This window comes from Crinia signifera, chromosome 1 (assembly GCF_055691185.1).
Source record: "Crinia signifera chromosome 1, ASM5569118v1, whole genome shotgun sequence".
Lineage (NCBI taxonomy): Eukaryota > Metazoa > Chordata > Amphibia > Anura > Myobatrachidae > Crinia > Crinia signifera.
The window spans coordinates 312,502,479-312,517,631 of record NC_139217.1 but is presented as its reverse complement, the minus strand read 5'-3'; the positions used below and the strand labels follow the sequence as shown (position 1 = coordinate 312,517,631).

General features: G+C 42.7%; 1 protein-coding gene across 1 annotated transcript in view; it reads left to right on the top strand.

The window, feature by feature from the left end:
* RASEF (RAS and EF-hand domain containing) overlaps positions 1 to 14,139 on the top strand; it is a 103,268-nt gene extending 89,129 nt beyond the window's left edge. Inside the window, exons 12-17 of the mRNA XM_083158336.1 lie at positions 1,292 to 1,439; positions 4,325 to 4,406; positions 5,010 to 5,124; positions 8,561 to 8,680; positions 10,702 to 10,778; positions 13,572 to 14,139. Of these exons, the coding sequence (XP_083014462.1) occupies positions 1,292 to 1,439; positions 4,325 to 4,406; positions 5,010 to 5,124; positions 8,561 to 8,680; positions 10,702 to 10,778; positions 13,572 to 13,680 (651 nt within the window). The 3' untranslated portion in view covers positions 13,681 to 14,139. The remainder of the gene's footprint in view (positions 1 to 1,291; positions 1,440 to 4,324; positions 4,407 to 5,009; positions 5,125 to 8,560; positions 8,681 to 10,701; positions 10,779 to 13,571) is intronic.
* Positions 14,140 to 15,153: the final 1,014 nt, after the last annotated feature.

The following is a 15,153-nucleotide window of genomic DNA, read 5'->3' as shown; positions in this document are numbered from 1 at the left end:
AATTTTGTAAGATTACAACTATTGTACCTGTAAAAAATGGTTCTCCAAGCATGACAGTCTGGACTACAGTTTGGACTACAAATCACAATATGTAATGTCACTGCTTTTGATAAATTGAGTTAATTTTTTATCTGGCAAATTGTCTTCTCCCAGATGACTGCAGCCTGCAATTTGGAATCACGTTATTCCACCTATACATGCCAATAGAATTACCCATTACCGTCAAGTGTAAGAATGTGGCCTTAAAAATACCAACAGTTTTGGGGCCAAATGTTATAGGGTGTGAGAATCAGAAAGGGAGAGATTTTGGGAGAGTTTCCCCATTTTTTTAAATCATTAGTCAACCTGGTTTTGCCATATAAATGATCGCCACTTTAAAAAAAAATGGGGAAACTCTCCCAAAATCTCCCCCTTTCTGATTCTCACATCCTATTACATTTGGCCCTAGGAGCGGATATGGAGGCAAAATGTGTCATGTGCCTTGAGATTACTTACACAGGTTGTGTATAAGAAAATAAAACATAGACTGCTCATAGTAGGAAATAGATAATTGTGACTATGTGCAGCTTACAGATGCTGTGCTTGTCTTCTCTCTGCAGTGCCCTCAAAGTAGAGTTCTGTAGTGCAAACAATAGGCATACCGTATTACTGTATACTTTGTCCAGTGGTACCTTAGATAAAGTATACAGTAATACAGTATGCCTATGCATATAACTGTATACTTTGTCCAGTGGTACCCCCACCACCATAGAGTACTATGGTGGTAGTGGTGAGGAAGATAGTCAATTTATCACACTGTGAAAAGTCTATAGTGTGGCTAGGTAGCACTGTGTCATTGCGTGTGACTTTTTCCTTTATAGTGCATCTTATTTGGAAAATGATGTGAATAGGATGCACAGGCAGCTTCTGCTGATTAAATTGATATGTGGCATGCCTATATTAAGTGTGCGACCACATACGAAATGATTCATTGTTTTACTGGAAAAAAACGGTTGCACTTCATTTGCAGAGACAACCGTGGTGCAAGGAGGCTACATGTAAGTGGACACATCTGTACATAAAGTTATGTAATACATATGCCTAAGGAAAAAAATGGTTGAGATATAAAAATTTACTGTACTAAACGTCTATGTTCACTGTGCTTAGCGTTGAATTGTTGGATGTAAGTAGGACATGCATAGGTGTGTTTGGTATCAGTCTTCTTACCTTCTTTCAGGCTGCCTCTAATGTCTATACAGTATGTAATCAAATGTAGCTTATAAGTAATTTAAATTACTTATTGTTCTTCCAGGTAGAAACTACCGATCGAGTAAGCAAGATTCCTAGCACAGATAAAGCATACAAGATAGTCCTGGCTGGGGATGCAGCTGTCGGGAAGTCTAGCTTTCTCATGAGACTTTGTAAAAATGAGTTTCGAAGCAACACGAGCGCTACTTTGGGTATGTTAATCTTTAGAGACAGTACAAAGGAATACTAAAAAGCTAATTACAGTCTTAAAATGATTGAATCACATGCATAGTGGCTGCATCTTGGAAATAGCTGCAGATTTCACCTATAATCAATCAGCCATATATACTGTGTATACAAATTGTTAGCACAAAGGTTAATCTGAGCGCTTGCCAAGGGTGATTTCTAACAGAGCGGCTGCTTGTGGGAGTAGTCAGTTCCCAAATAAAAACAATAGGAAAAAGAAAAAAAGAAGCAGCGCTCTGAAAATGAGTGACAATAGTAATAAAAGTGAAATTAGATAATACTTGGGACCATAAGTGTGAATTATTCTATAGAATAATAAAAACCTGTACTTGACCAGTTGGCAAAGTTCCCAATGGATCGGTGTCCAATTCGATGGAATTCTCTGGGTGCCGGAATTTATCCTGATCGATCCAATAAGCAATTCCTCTTTAGTACACGGCTAAACATCAACAATGGCAATGGTAGTGGTACTCCAAACAAATGGGGAAAGCCAGGTCCAATGAATAAGCACACGCTATATGTCCAGCAGAAATAGGATATGGGGTCCTGAGGTCACACAGACGCATTTCGTTACCCCAAAACTAGTAGCTTTATCAAGGTGACTGGCTGTGACTGGGTTTCAGATATTTATATCCAGATCTATTAGTGAGCAATTATCCCATTAGTAAATTCATTCACTTATCTAATATGAATAATAAGAAGGCGAACTCGCCTTATTCAATGTTCGCCAGATTCAATGTTCCACCTGCCGATCGGCAAAAAGGGGGTGTGTCCGTGTAAACAACCATTGATTGTCGACATCCGTCCGTGATCGCAACAATTCGCGACCGTTTATGGAAAAACGGACCCGACAGCTTTTAAAGTTGGGCCTGTTCTGTCGATCTGCCTCTTCAATGCTGTAGGGAAAGACAGCATTATATAGGCGCCCGCTGCTATTTCTCCCTGCAGGAAATAGCGGGGATTGAAAACCCCCTCAGAATGAATATATTCATTCATTTACAAAAGGTGGACAACCTTGATGTTAGCCCGATTGTTAAGGAAAAAGGCATATGAATAACATACAGTATTCTGCAAATCAACTGTGTTAAATCTTTGCTGAATGCTGAAATGCATCGGAAGTGGCGTATCGTGGATAGAGCCAATCACATTGCAAGGACTTCACTTCTGGTACTGGAACGCAGGAAGGGGGAACAACAGTCCTGCTGGTAATAACAAAGTGCTCCCAATAGTTTATACATATATAACAAAATGGAATGCAGTACAAATTGGGTGTACTGTCATGAAAAGTCACAGAACAAGTGACATAATTGTTCTATATGACTGGACTACTTCATTTAAATGAAGGCTCATACTGAAAGTGACGTATTGCATTGCGTGCCCATCACAATGTCAACCCCAGTCTTAAAGGTATAGGCAAGGCTCTCAGCCCTGCCAATGATAACAAGAAACATCCGGTAGTTAGTCAGTGCAACAGAGAGGTGGAGCACAAAAATAGTAACCATAAAGATATTTCCTATGTTGATATGATGTTGCGTATACTATATAAAAACGACACAATGTCAGATCACGCAAAATAAAATTGCTAGACATATAAAAGATTTAAATTAAAGTGGAATTCTCAGTAGATGGGACAAAAAAAAATGTTAATAAAAAAGTATGTTTGAGTTTATTCATAAGATGTCATTAAATAGACTATGGTCACATGTATCAGTATCTCTATGCTCAACATGCTTGTATTATTTCTATAGAAACTATATCAGTAATATTTGAGTCTTTACTGTGTATGTGTTCACCCATATAAATCCACTTGCTGTCATAGTTATGTCTACATGCCCACAACAATCTTAAGTGCGATGTCCAGTTGTGGCACTTTACTACACTCATTTCTTCACAAGTGGTACTCGGGCAGACTTCCATGCTACTGTACAGTTTAAAAAAAACTGCTGCCACTTGTGATTCTGAAAAAAGCCCCTACTTATGGTACTGTGAGGAATAGAGTTGCACAGTTCCAGACTTCTGGTGACTGAATTATTTGGAAACGTTGGGCAAGTTTCAGTTATCGCCATACTGCCTTAATTATGAAGATGTGCTAAAGGGCGAGATTCTATATAGCAGAGATGCGGTAAAAACCCCGTTTTCGGGGTTTCTACCGCATCTCTATATGCTATATTGTGCCTCCGCAGTGTCAGCGCTGCGGAGGGAATCGCCAGCAAAAGCTGGCGAATCCCTGCAGAAGCCTATGGGCTTCTTACCGCAGCGCTGTTTGAGGGGTCTGCGCATGCGCAGATGGACTCCCGGGTCACAGACCCGGAAGTCCAGCACCGGCACCGCATCGCAAGGGACAGCTCTTACCGCAAGAGCTGTCCCTTGCGTTAATAACGGCATATGTTACAGCATATGCCGTTATTAAAAATGCGATGTCCGGCGAAGGGGGGCCGCGGATGTTATAACATCCCGCATAGTGTGTGCACTTCGCTACACTCGCACATCACCAGCTGTCCCCTGGCTGGGCAGCCGAGCTCCAAAGTTGCCCTCCCACCGAGCAGTACGGACACGCATGTGTTATCTGTAATGTTCCCAAAAAAATGGTCAGTTTCCTCCCCCAAACGTCCTGTTGCCTTCCCCTGCATTGTTGCTGTCTCTCACTGCAACTTAATCTGCAGTCTCAGACAGACCACAGTGTCAGTGCTCATGCATGCGGAGCACTCTGAATCAGGCCCTATATATGGTATACAGTATAAATGCTATTTATGTTAAGATTTCTGTATAATAAATCCCTGTCAATAATAAAGATCAAAATATGTTTATTAACATTTCGATATCAACATTTTTTTTTTCTTTTTAAAAAAAGGAGTGGACTTTCAGATGAAAACATTGGTAGTAGATGGAGAACCAACACTATTACAGCTCTGGGACACTGCAGGTCAAGAAAGGTATTGCATCAGAGTTTTCATATTATGGGTCAGATGTACTAAAGCTTAACAAGTGATCAAATAGAGAGTGAGAAACTACCAACCAACCAGCTCATAACTGTCATTTTTCAATCTAATTCTGTAACAGTTATGGGCTGATTGCTGGGACTATCTCTGTCCACTTTATCACTTTTCAAGGCTTAAGGTGGCCATACACATGCAGATCTGTCTGGTTGGAACAAAACCCTGGTTATGGATGAGAGTAAATGACAGTTGACCATTTGCTTGGAAACGCTGGAAAACAGACAAACTGTCACTCATCCATAACCATGTTTTTGTTCCAACCAGCCAGATCTGAAGATAAATCTTACTAGTGTATAGGCACCTTTAGGCCTGGGCCACACATAGCGGCAAAATGGTCCGGTCCAGAAAGCTCGGGTTCATCGGGTTCATAATCAAACACACTGATCTTGTTCTGAGTGTAACCTTCTCATACAATGGAAATGTCTATAACAATGATTGAGACCCCAAAACTTTAGAATGGTTCCTGTGCCAAAATTGAATTGAGCCAAAAAGTGTAATGAAAAATATACGATTCTAATTTAATTTATTTCTGTGTTCCAGATTTAGGAGCATTGCAAAGTCTTACTTTAGAAGAGCTGATGGAGTTCTGCTTCTCTATGATGTGACGTGTGAGAAGAGCTTCCTGAATGTGCGGGAATGGATAGATATGATTGAGGTAAAACTGCAGTGGAGGCTACACACAGTGACCTGCAGTTAGGCCCTTGTTCTATGTGGTCTTTTGTGACACATTTTATGGAAAAGAGAAAGTACTGTAAGAACTGTTACACTTGGCGAGATGTATTAAACCCTGAAAAGTGATAAACTGAAGAGTTATTAAACCATCAACCAATCAGCACCTAACTGTCATTTTCAAACACAGCCTGTAACATGGCAGTTAAGAGCTGATTGGCTGCATTTTATTACTTTTCAAGCTTAGTACAACTGGTCCACTCTGTAGCTACTTACTTAGAGGCATGTCGGATAATTGTGTTTTCTTTTCTTTTTTTTTGCATAATATACATTTTGTTTTACTGAGCAATACTGCAATGTATATAACACAATATATATGCACATGAAAAGTTGGAGCAAGATTGGAAAGGGGTGGACTAAGTGTATAGACTAAATATAATAAGGATATGTTCATGTAACTGGTACAAAGGCCTAATTCAGCCCTGATGGCAGGACAAATTTGTTTTTAAAATGGACAAAACCATGTGCACTGCAGGTGGGACAGATGTAACATGTGCAGAGAGAGTTAGATTTGTGTGAGTTATTTTGTTTCTGTGCAGGGTAAGTACTGGCTGCTTTATTTTTACACTGCAATTTAGATTTCAGTTTGAACACACCCCACCCAAATCTAACTCTCTCTGCACACGTTACATCTGCCCCACCTGCATTGCAGCATGGTTTTGCCCATTTTGAGAACAAATTTGGGTACTTGTGTATTTTGGCGGCGCCCCCGATGTCCGTCGTGCGATGCGACGCGATTTTGACCCCCTATACGACCAAAAATTGTATAGTAGTCATTATCAATGTTAAATGCACCCCCACGCCACCCCCCACTATAAACGTGAACCCGAAGCGTGGCGAGCGCAGCGAGCCCGCGAGGGGCGGCGGTACGCGTCCTACGACCTTTTCATACCCCCACTATCCACGTCGTCGTGGAGTTGAGAATAGAATAGTGTGGCGAGCGCAGCGAGCCACCGAGCCCGAAGCGTGGCGAGCGCAGCGAGCCCCGCGAGGGGACGCGGATACCTTCACAGTTATACGCGTCCCCTCGCGGGCTTCACAGGTGTCCGTGGCGACGCGGACACCTGTGAAGCCCGCGAGGGGACGCGTTTACCTGTGAAGGTATCCGCGTCCCCTCGCGGGGCTCGCTGCGCTCGCCACACTATTCTATTCTCAACTCCACGCCGACGTGGATAGTGGGGGTATGAAAAGGTCGTAGGACGCGTACCGCCGCCCCTCGCGGGCTCGCTGCGCTCGCCACGCTTCGGGTTCACGTTTATAGTGGGGGGTGGCGTGGGGGTGCATTTAACATTGTAAGCACCCATTTGGGTGCTTAACATAGTATAAGCACCCATTAGGGTGCTTATACAATGTTTAATCGCATCGCATCGCATCCTATGGCATCGTATGCCATGTACAATGGCATACAATTTCAAAATTGTATGCCATCGTGCACTATCGTACGATATCGCGTCGCATCGCATACCATCGTATGTGTTATGGTATGCGATGCGATGGGCGCCGCCAAAATACACAAGTACCCAAATTTGTCCTGCAGTCAAGTCTGAATTAGGCCCATAGTTAGATATGGACTTTTCCAATGTTACACCTTCCAACCGGGGAGCTGGCACAGATATTCACATGATAATGACTACTATACAAAGTCAAATTACAGTGTGGGCATGATGTGGGCATGTTGAGTTACATTGCTGCCAAAATGCCTGTCCAGAAGATGTAGTTATGTCTGCCTGGACCTGACTCCTAGGTACCAAAACCCTGGTTCAGGTTGCAAATTGACTAATGTAGGTATTCATATGATTGGACGAAAGTGAATAAACACACCAATTGCACATGGAGTGATACTGCAGCAATTGTGGGCCTCATTCAGAGGAGGATGCAGTTGCATTCACCATTGCAATTTTATTCCCGAATTTGGGGCTATGGTTGTAAAAACTCCACTATCATCTCAACGTTGCTCTCAAAATTGGTACTTGCACTAGCCAATGGCAGATACAGTATCTTTTATTCTGACAATTAAAAAAAGTGACGACATTGCATTGGTAGTGTACATTCAGCAGTGAGCTTTGCACATCCGAATCTGTGTTATAATGCAGGTAGCCACTGCTTCTCCTCACACCAAGTTCTGTTGTGCTTCATCTGTGACTTTAGTGGCTTTCCACTGTGTCTGCAATGCAATGAAAGAAAGTTATTTCCAAATAGTAAAACAGGCTCCCAATGGGGTGTTGTGCCAAGTGACTCACACAAGGGAGGGTCAATTCCCTGAAGAGGGTAAAACACAATCTAAAAAGTTGCTATGAAGTCTCAAAATGTAAAGCAAAATATGAAAAACTACTCTTCTCAGCCACTCAGGGTGTCTCGTGTCATATGGTGCAAAGGCATCGACAAGACCTCTCCGCAGTTCACAGCATGGTGCCACATCCGGAGGCCAATTCTGGGAATCCCAAAATTGAGAATATTGCAATCCTTAGGATTAAAAAATGGCCTGAGGTTGGCCTCCCTAATCCCTCCTTTCCTAGTTTGTGGTTATGTGACTTAAGGTGCATATACACTGGGCATTTCTGCCCAGCGTGTGTGTACAGCAATGACGGCTAAAATCGCTGGGCTGACCAACGCTCAGTGCATATACATTAAGAGATTTTCCCCCTGTCCAGCCATTTTCGCTGCTGATAATACCAGTAGATGAGAGGCGGCTGCCGGCAATGGTGCGGGTGCGTGCAACACCACTCAGCACTCATCACCTGCACATACACACTGGGCAGCTTTTGAGCTGAAAGCAACTCAAAGGTAAAAACTGAACTGCTTTCAACTCAAAATCACCCAGTGTGTATGGGCACTAGCACATTATCTATCTGTGATCTTGTGCTTTTCATGCTGGCCTATCTGATCTGTGGGGCAGCACGGACGGTGTAATGGTTAGCATTACTGCCACAACGCTGAGGTCATGGGTTCAAATACCACCATAGCCCTAACTGTGCGGAGTTTGTATATTCTCCCCTTACTTGTGTGGGTTTTCTCCGGGTACTCCGGTTTCCTCCCACAATCCAAAAATATACTGATAGGCTAATTGGCTCCCAACAAAATTAACCCTAGAATGTCTGTGTGTGCGTGTACATGTGGTAGGGAATATAGATTGTAAGCTCCACTGGGGCAGGGACTGATGTGAATGCTCAAACATTCTATAAAGTCCTGCGGAATATGTGTGTGCTATATAAGAAACGTAATAAATAAATAAAAAAAAATCTGTGCCCTTGTGAGACATTTTTTTGACATTGTTTTGGACATTGGCATACAGTATTCCTGAACTCACATCAGTAGGTATGCACAGCATTTAAGTTGTAATGTTGTTTGTACTTATTTTGCAGGATTCGACACACGACAGTATACCTATCATGATGGTAGGAAATAAAGCTGATCTCCGAGAGGTACTGTCAGAGCAAGGTCAAAAATGTGTACCAACCAGTTATGGCGAGAAGCTGTCCATGGTGAGTGTCCTAAAGGAAAAAAAAATACCACCTAAATTTGACTTTAACTCAGTTTACAACACAGAATTCTACCACATATTATTACAAAGGAAGACCTAAAACAAAGAAATGCAAAGAGAGACCGTTCCTTTGGGTCCGAATTCATCCCCGGTCCCCAATGTTTGGGGTTTGTGCATGCGCGATTGTGCATATGTGTAAACCCCAGTAGAGAATGGCTTTGGCGAGTTTCGCACACACCGTGCTGTTCGCTCCTGGACGGGAGGGCCGGAGGCGGTAGCAGGGGGCTTCCCCATTAAAATGCTGGGTGTTCCATTGCAGGTGGCAATGCCTGTGTGGGATGGGAGGCTCACACTCCGGCTTTTATTGTTTTATGAATGCATCTTACTAATATAAGCACCATTTTTTCTCTAAATCCACAATAAGAGCGTTGAAGATACAAAAAGGTCTGCTACCCCCCTGGTGTGGATAGTTACCAAGAGACACCTTGTTATATTTCAGGTGTGAAAAGTTATATGAAAATGCTTCACAGTTTTTCTTTCAAAGTGATGACATCCGTGCAAAACATCGACAGCTATATCTTCTTGTTTATATTTTCAGTGTTCTCCAGATATTGCAGTTCTGGTTGTTACAGTATACTGATGGTATGCTGCAGAGGTAGCACCCAATTCCTAGTACCCTCTTTTATCCTACATTTTCAGTTTACTGGAATAACCCTGACTGCATCTGCACCCTTACAGACTCCAGCACTCTGAGCAACAGTCCTATCAGCTCTCCGCTTGAGCTTCCCCTCAGTGACTCACTGGGATCCAGGGCCTCTTGTCTCACTACACTTAACAATGATGGTGTACTTCAGTACTTATCTGGCGCCCTGCTTACAGTGAAAGCTATCTTGAATGATTTGGAAGTCATGATATCTGCTGATTAATGTAAAAGGAAAGGAAAGGGTCCTGGCCATTGGTGCAGAAAATCAAATTTTCTAATCTAACCACAGATCACAAAGATCATAGTTCTATACTTTAATGTAATTTACATGTTTCAGCAGTTTTTGTAAGTTTCTGACTTAGAGCGGATTGCACTAACATCTGCCGCCCCTTACCGCCCCCCCTCCCCCGCTACTGCAATGAAACTAATCATGTATGCTCTAACATATGCGATTAGTATTGCAAAGGGCAGTTCTTCCGATGAGTCACCCTTTGCGAAGCAGCCAGCAGGGGGTGAGTGGGTCCTCAGCGGCTTCCCCTCCTGCTGTCCCTGGCTGCTGCTGCGGGGCTCCCCCTCCTCCTCTCTGCTCCTGGAAGGTGCTAGGGTGGAGAAAGTCACTGGTCCAGGCAGCACAGCAGGAGTATGCCCAGACACAGGTGACAGGGTAGCAGCGGGGATCCGTGTGGGGCGGAGGTGGTCCGTGCGGGTCTGTGGGGGTCACCTTAATAAACCCATAGGTTTTGCCGTTGCAGTAACCTGGCATGCAAGTTTTAGTTCTGGGCAGGGATGGTTTAGAGAAGAGGAGATTTGTGTGCAGGCACCGTGGGGGCCCCTTCCTTTTTACAGTACAGTTGACTGTGGCATTGTGACATTGAGTCTATGATGCCCATTTGCCCAATAATTTATGTCTGGAGCGCCGGCCGCCACAGGACTCTGGAGGGGTAAGTATAATTAGGGCAGTGGCGGCTCCAGAGGTGGGGCTGCAGCACAGTCCAAAATTCAAATAGGGCAACAACACCAACTGCCAGTGAGTCAGTTTGCAATGGTAGTTGGTGGCAGTTGCTGTGCTTCCCCTATTTTGATTTTGAACTGTACTGCAGTCCCACCTCTGGATTCCCCCTGGTACAGGGTATGCCCAGTGGCCCATGTGCACTGCACACCTTGCACCTATACACTTATGGTTATTCCCCTAATTATATATAATAAAACCTTGTAAAAACCCATACTGTATTTTCCCCATAAGAAGTAGTCTTTAGAATTAAATGGGTTAATTTCTCCTGGCATCAATGACGACTGACATGCAATGTTTCCTCCTGCAGACATACAGAGCTTTGTTCTGTGAAACTAGTGCCAAAGAGGGATCAAATATTGTGGAGGCTGTTCTTCATCTTGCACGGTATTTATATTAATTACAGATCCTTACATATTGAAATGTCTCTCCCAGTGACTGCTGTTTACATTATTTATACAGAAGGTTCATACATCTCACTGACAATTGCCAATTTGATGTTTTTGATTTTCCAAAAAAATAAGCAAGTTGATTAATTATGCTTTAAAATGTTGATAACATTTATATTGTCAGCCAGTTTTGTGGCTAAGTCATTTTTTAATTCATGCGTAGAGAAAAAAGAAGGGACGGCAGTTAATTTGTGCAGAGAATTAGTGCAGGTTACAGAGGCAAAAAATGCAACAAGACTTATGCAATAAACAAAAGGTAGTAACAATGATAAAGCACATATTGTCACCCAAGGATGCTATGGACTTCAATAACTGAAACTAAATTTATATATATTTTAAAGATAGATGGATCTGGTGTTGTGACATAAGTACATTTACTAAGATGTTGAAGATGGTGCTAGTTCTGTTGAAGATGGAATGTTGCCTCTAGCAACTGTTTCTATGTATTATGTTCTAGAAGGTACTAAATAAGAAGTAGAATCTGACTGGTTGATATGGGCAACATCCCATCTTCAATAGAACTCCCACCTTAGTAAATTTACCCTTTAGAGCTCTAGCATTAGGACACAGAATTATAGGCTTGCTATGTACTTTATTTATTTATTTTTTAAATATCCCTGAATGGGGATATTTACCTCTTAACTCCATCCACCAATCAGAAGAGTCCAGGACTGTATCCAAAATTGGGCAAACACTTCAAATTGTATCAATTGGGTAAATTAACCCCTTGGGTGGTATGCCTGGAAAATTTCTGGGCATACCACAAATGTGAAATAGGTGCGCGCCAGTGGTGTCCAGGTGTGCACCACTGGCGTACCACCTCTTGAGCCCCCATCACATCCCCGAGCCCCCCTATCACCTGAGCTCTTCTAACCCCTGCCGCTTCCGCAGCCTCTAGCCGCCAGCCGCCTGTCATTTTGCAGCAGTGACGTAGGCGGCAGGTTCGGGGCGGCTCGGGGGGACTCAGGAGCACTAAGGCGCCCGAGTCCTCCCGAGCCGTCACAAAACATCCCCGAGCCTGCCGCCTGTGTGATGATTGACAGGCGGCTGGGGCAGCGGTGGCTGGGGAGCTCCGGCGTACTAACGACGGAGTGAGGGGGAGGGGGGGGGGGGTGGTGGCTCCTAATGATCTGTGGTAGGTTTTGCTGGGTTTTCCTGGTAGGTTTGTCCTGCCCCAGCAAAACCCACCACTCAAGGGGTTAAGAACAATTAATTTATTGTTCATATAAAAATAATAATCATTTCACAAAAGATAAAGCATCAAAGCAAAAATAATATTAAAAACATGTGCGATTTTAAATACGCAATGATATGGGACACTTAGATGAAGTTTTATGCTTAGAGTCCCACTTATTCCTAGATAGCTCAGTCCTTATATGGAATGAATCCCAATAGGGTCCATCATGAATAGAATAGAAAAGAATACCAGAGCAGCGTGGTATTCCATATACCTATGTTGATTGGAATACTGCTGGGGGATGTTATGCTCTGGGGCTTTGGAAGAGACCTCACGATGTTGCAAACAAGTTGATCCAAGATTCTGGCAGGTGGGGGTGTCCAGATGCTGCTGCAATAATGGTGATCAATAGGTTGAACACAAATGTTTTTGAGCTGGTTCAATGCGTGAGTAGCAGTGTGCTTTCTGCCGCGTTTTGTTGTTTAAAACAACTTTCTCAAACAACAAAACACACCAGAGTTATCTAGGAACAAGCGGGACTCAAACTAAGTATAAAAAGTCCTAGTTTGCCACTAGTATTCTTGGAAATTGGGTTCAACTTGAAATCTAGTAATCAATTCACAATTGTACATCTAAAGCCGGGTACACCCTAGACGATTCGTTCAATGGAGTGACGTGTTCATATATTTTACTTGAACTCCTGGCGAAAGATATAATGCATACACACTGAACAGTATCGTTACTGATAGAGTTCATTGACATCATAAGGTCCCCGCTATGTACATGCAGTCATTGACGATATAATCAAATTGAGCTGAATGTACAGACGACGGAGGACAGTGTTAATGAGTCGTGGATCGTTAACAATGTTGAGCAAACATACTAAGTGATATTGCAAACAATATCACTCTGAAGGGCCAAAATGTGACCTGTTGGAGGTCCTTGAGACCCGAGTTTGGGAACCACTGATCTAAGAGAAACAACCTGTTGTTGTTTTCTGTAGTATCACCCATCTAGACAGGGTGGCGGAGGGACTTAGGCACATGGGCGGATCCAGGGCAGATCCAGGTTCAAAGTTATTAAATTGATTATGCTGTCTGCTACAGTCTAGATTTATTAAGTGTCGAGCTGCTGATGAACCTGGGTGCGTTGAGACCCCTGTGAGTCACGATTAATTGTTTAACCACCCCGACTATAAGAAAAGTCTTGAGCCGCCTCTGTTTAGCCATGCTAAGCATTTCATGCCATCATAGCACAAAAGGAAAGGTGTGGGACACAACTGTATATGCAAATAAAAATGATATAAATGATTACCTAGAGAACAAAAAGAAGACGATCGAGGGGAACATGGGGATCTAGGCATTGCATAGCTTTGTGGAAAGTCAAAATACAGAAAAGCCAAGGAATAAGACTGAACCAAATAGGACTCTTCTATGCTATCCGAACAGATTAGACGCATGTAACGATCAGTTAGCTCATGACCTTTACAACAAACAGAATATATATACATACATGTACATCATTACCTTGTGTGAACTTATTTTTTTTTTTTAGGGAAGTGAGAAAGAGGAGCGGTGACGAAGATGACAGAGAATCCGTAACCAATCTTTCAGGAGCCATTACCAAAAAGCCAACACAAATGAAAAACTGCTGCAACGTCTAACCTTTTTAATACATTCTCATTGGTCAGCATACTACATTTCTATTTTCAGAAGGTGTTTTTGGAATAAATAATGGGATTGTACATAATAGTTTTGTGTATTTCTGTTGTTCCCCCATTGCTTTCTCATGAAATGTACATTGCAGCTGGCATTTTTCTCCTGTATTGTTATTTATATATAACTGAGATTACAAAGGAATGACTACTGTATAGCTCAACCACCCTATTACAATGAATATGCTGTGCTTTTGTTTATCTGCTGAAGGTGTTCTCATTTATTTACAAATGTAACTTATTGCGCCTTCTCTCAGTTTTCTACAGACCACCGTGGACTCATAAGCACTATGTGAATGTCTCTTTATTTGTGCTAATTTACGCTATTGCTATTATACTTAATTTATATAAAAAAGAAAGTTTACCAATTTTTCATAAGATTGTATTGTCTTAATTCTTTGAGAGCAATATATTGTACATTTTAAGATATTGATTTGTTAATATGTCAGTGTCATGCACCTAAAGTCACTCTATGATGGCTCCCACAGCTGCAAGGGATTGAAAACAGTTCTGTGAGAGACAAAAATAGAGGAAAAAGAAATGGTGCGCTATCAATAGCGGCTGGCACTGGGTTGTCAGGCCCAACAAAAATATATAATTAAAAGAAAGGGGTAGCTGCTTCAATGAAAATATACTCAACGGTTTATAAAAGTATGAATTTAATAATTAAAAATAAAAATAAATTGAATTAGGTGCTGTGGGAATTTCTTATGAGAGCAAATGAGCAGGTGGATAAAGTCTAGGACTCCATAGTGATGTGAATTTTGTATATTACCATCCTTTTTGTATCACCTGGAAAGATGACTGGTCCAGGGAAGGTGACTCCAGAATGTCCTTGCCTTATGATTTCAAAGGCTTAAGCCTCCCTATTTGGCGAGTGTCCTCCTTATGCTGGATTTAGGAATATGGCGTGTATCCCAGATGAAGGTACAGATTTTTTGTGGAGTGGTAGTTCGTCGTCGGGAGAATGGACTGGTCACTTGTAGAAATGGATGGTGGGTCCAGGCACATGGAATAACAAGCTCAACACGTTTCCCCGCCTTATCTGTGGCCGGCTTCCTCAGAAGCAAGTGTGTACTTTTACTTTTATAAACTGTTGAGTATATTTCCATTGAAGCAGCTAGCGCCGGCACACCCCTTTCTTCTGTGAGAGACAAGTCCGCCCCTCCGTTATCTCCCGCAGCCGCTGCTTCCCTTTTCCCTCAGGGGTGGAGAGCGCATTGCGCGTCTCTCCTACCCCTCACTGTGCAGCCAATCAGGAGCTGACCTGCAATCTTTGATTGGCGGGAGGCGCAGTCACAAGGAAGTCAGGAGAAGGAGAGACGCAAGGTGCGCTGTTTTCTCCTCCTCTGAATAGGGAAGCAGCGGTGCCGACCGGTATCCAATCTGAGGCCATTTTTATAGGCCGAAAATGGACCAGTG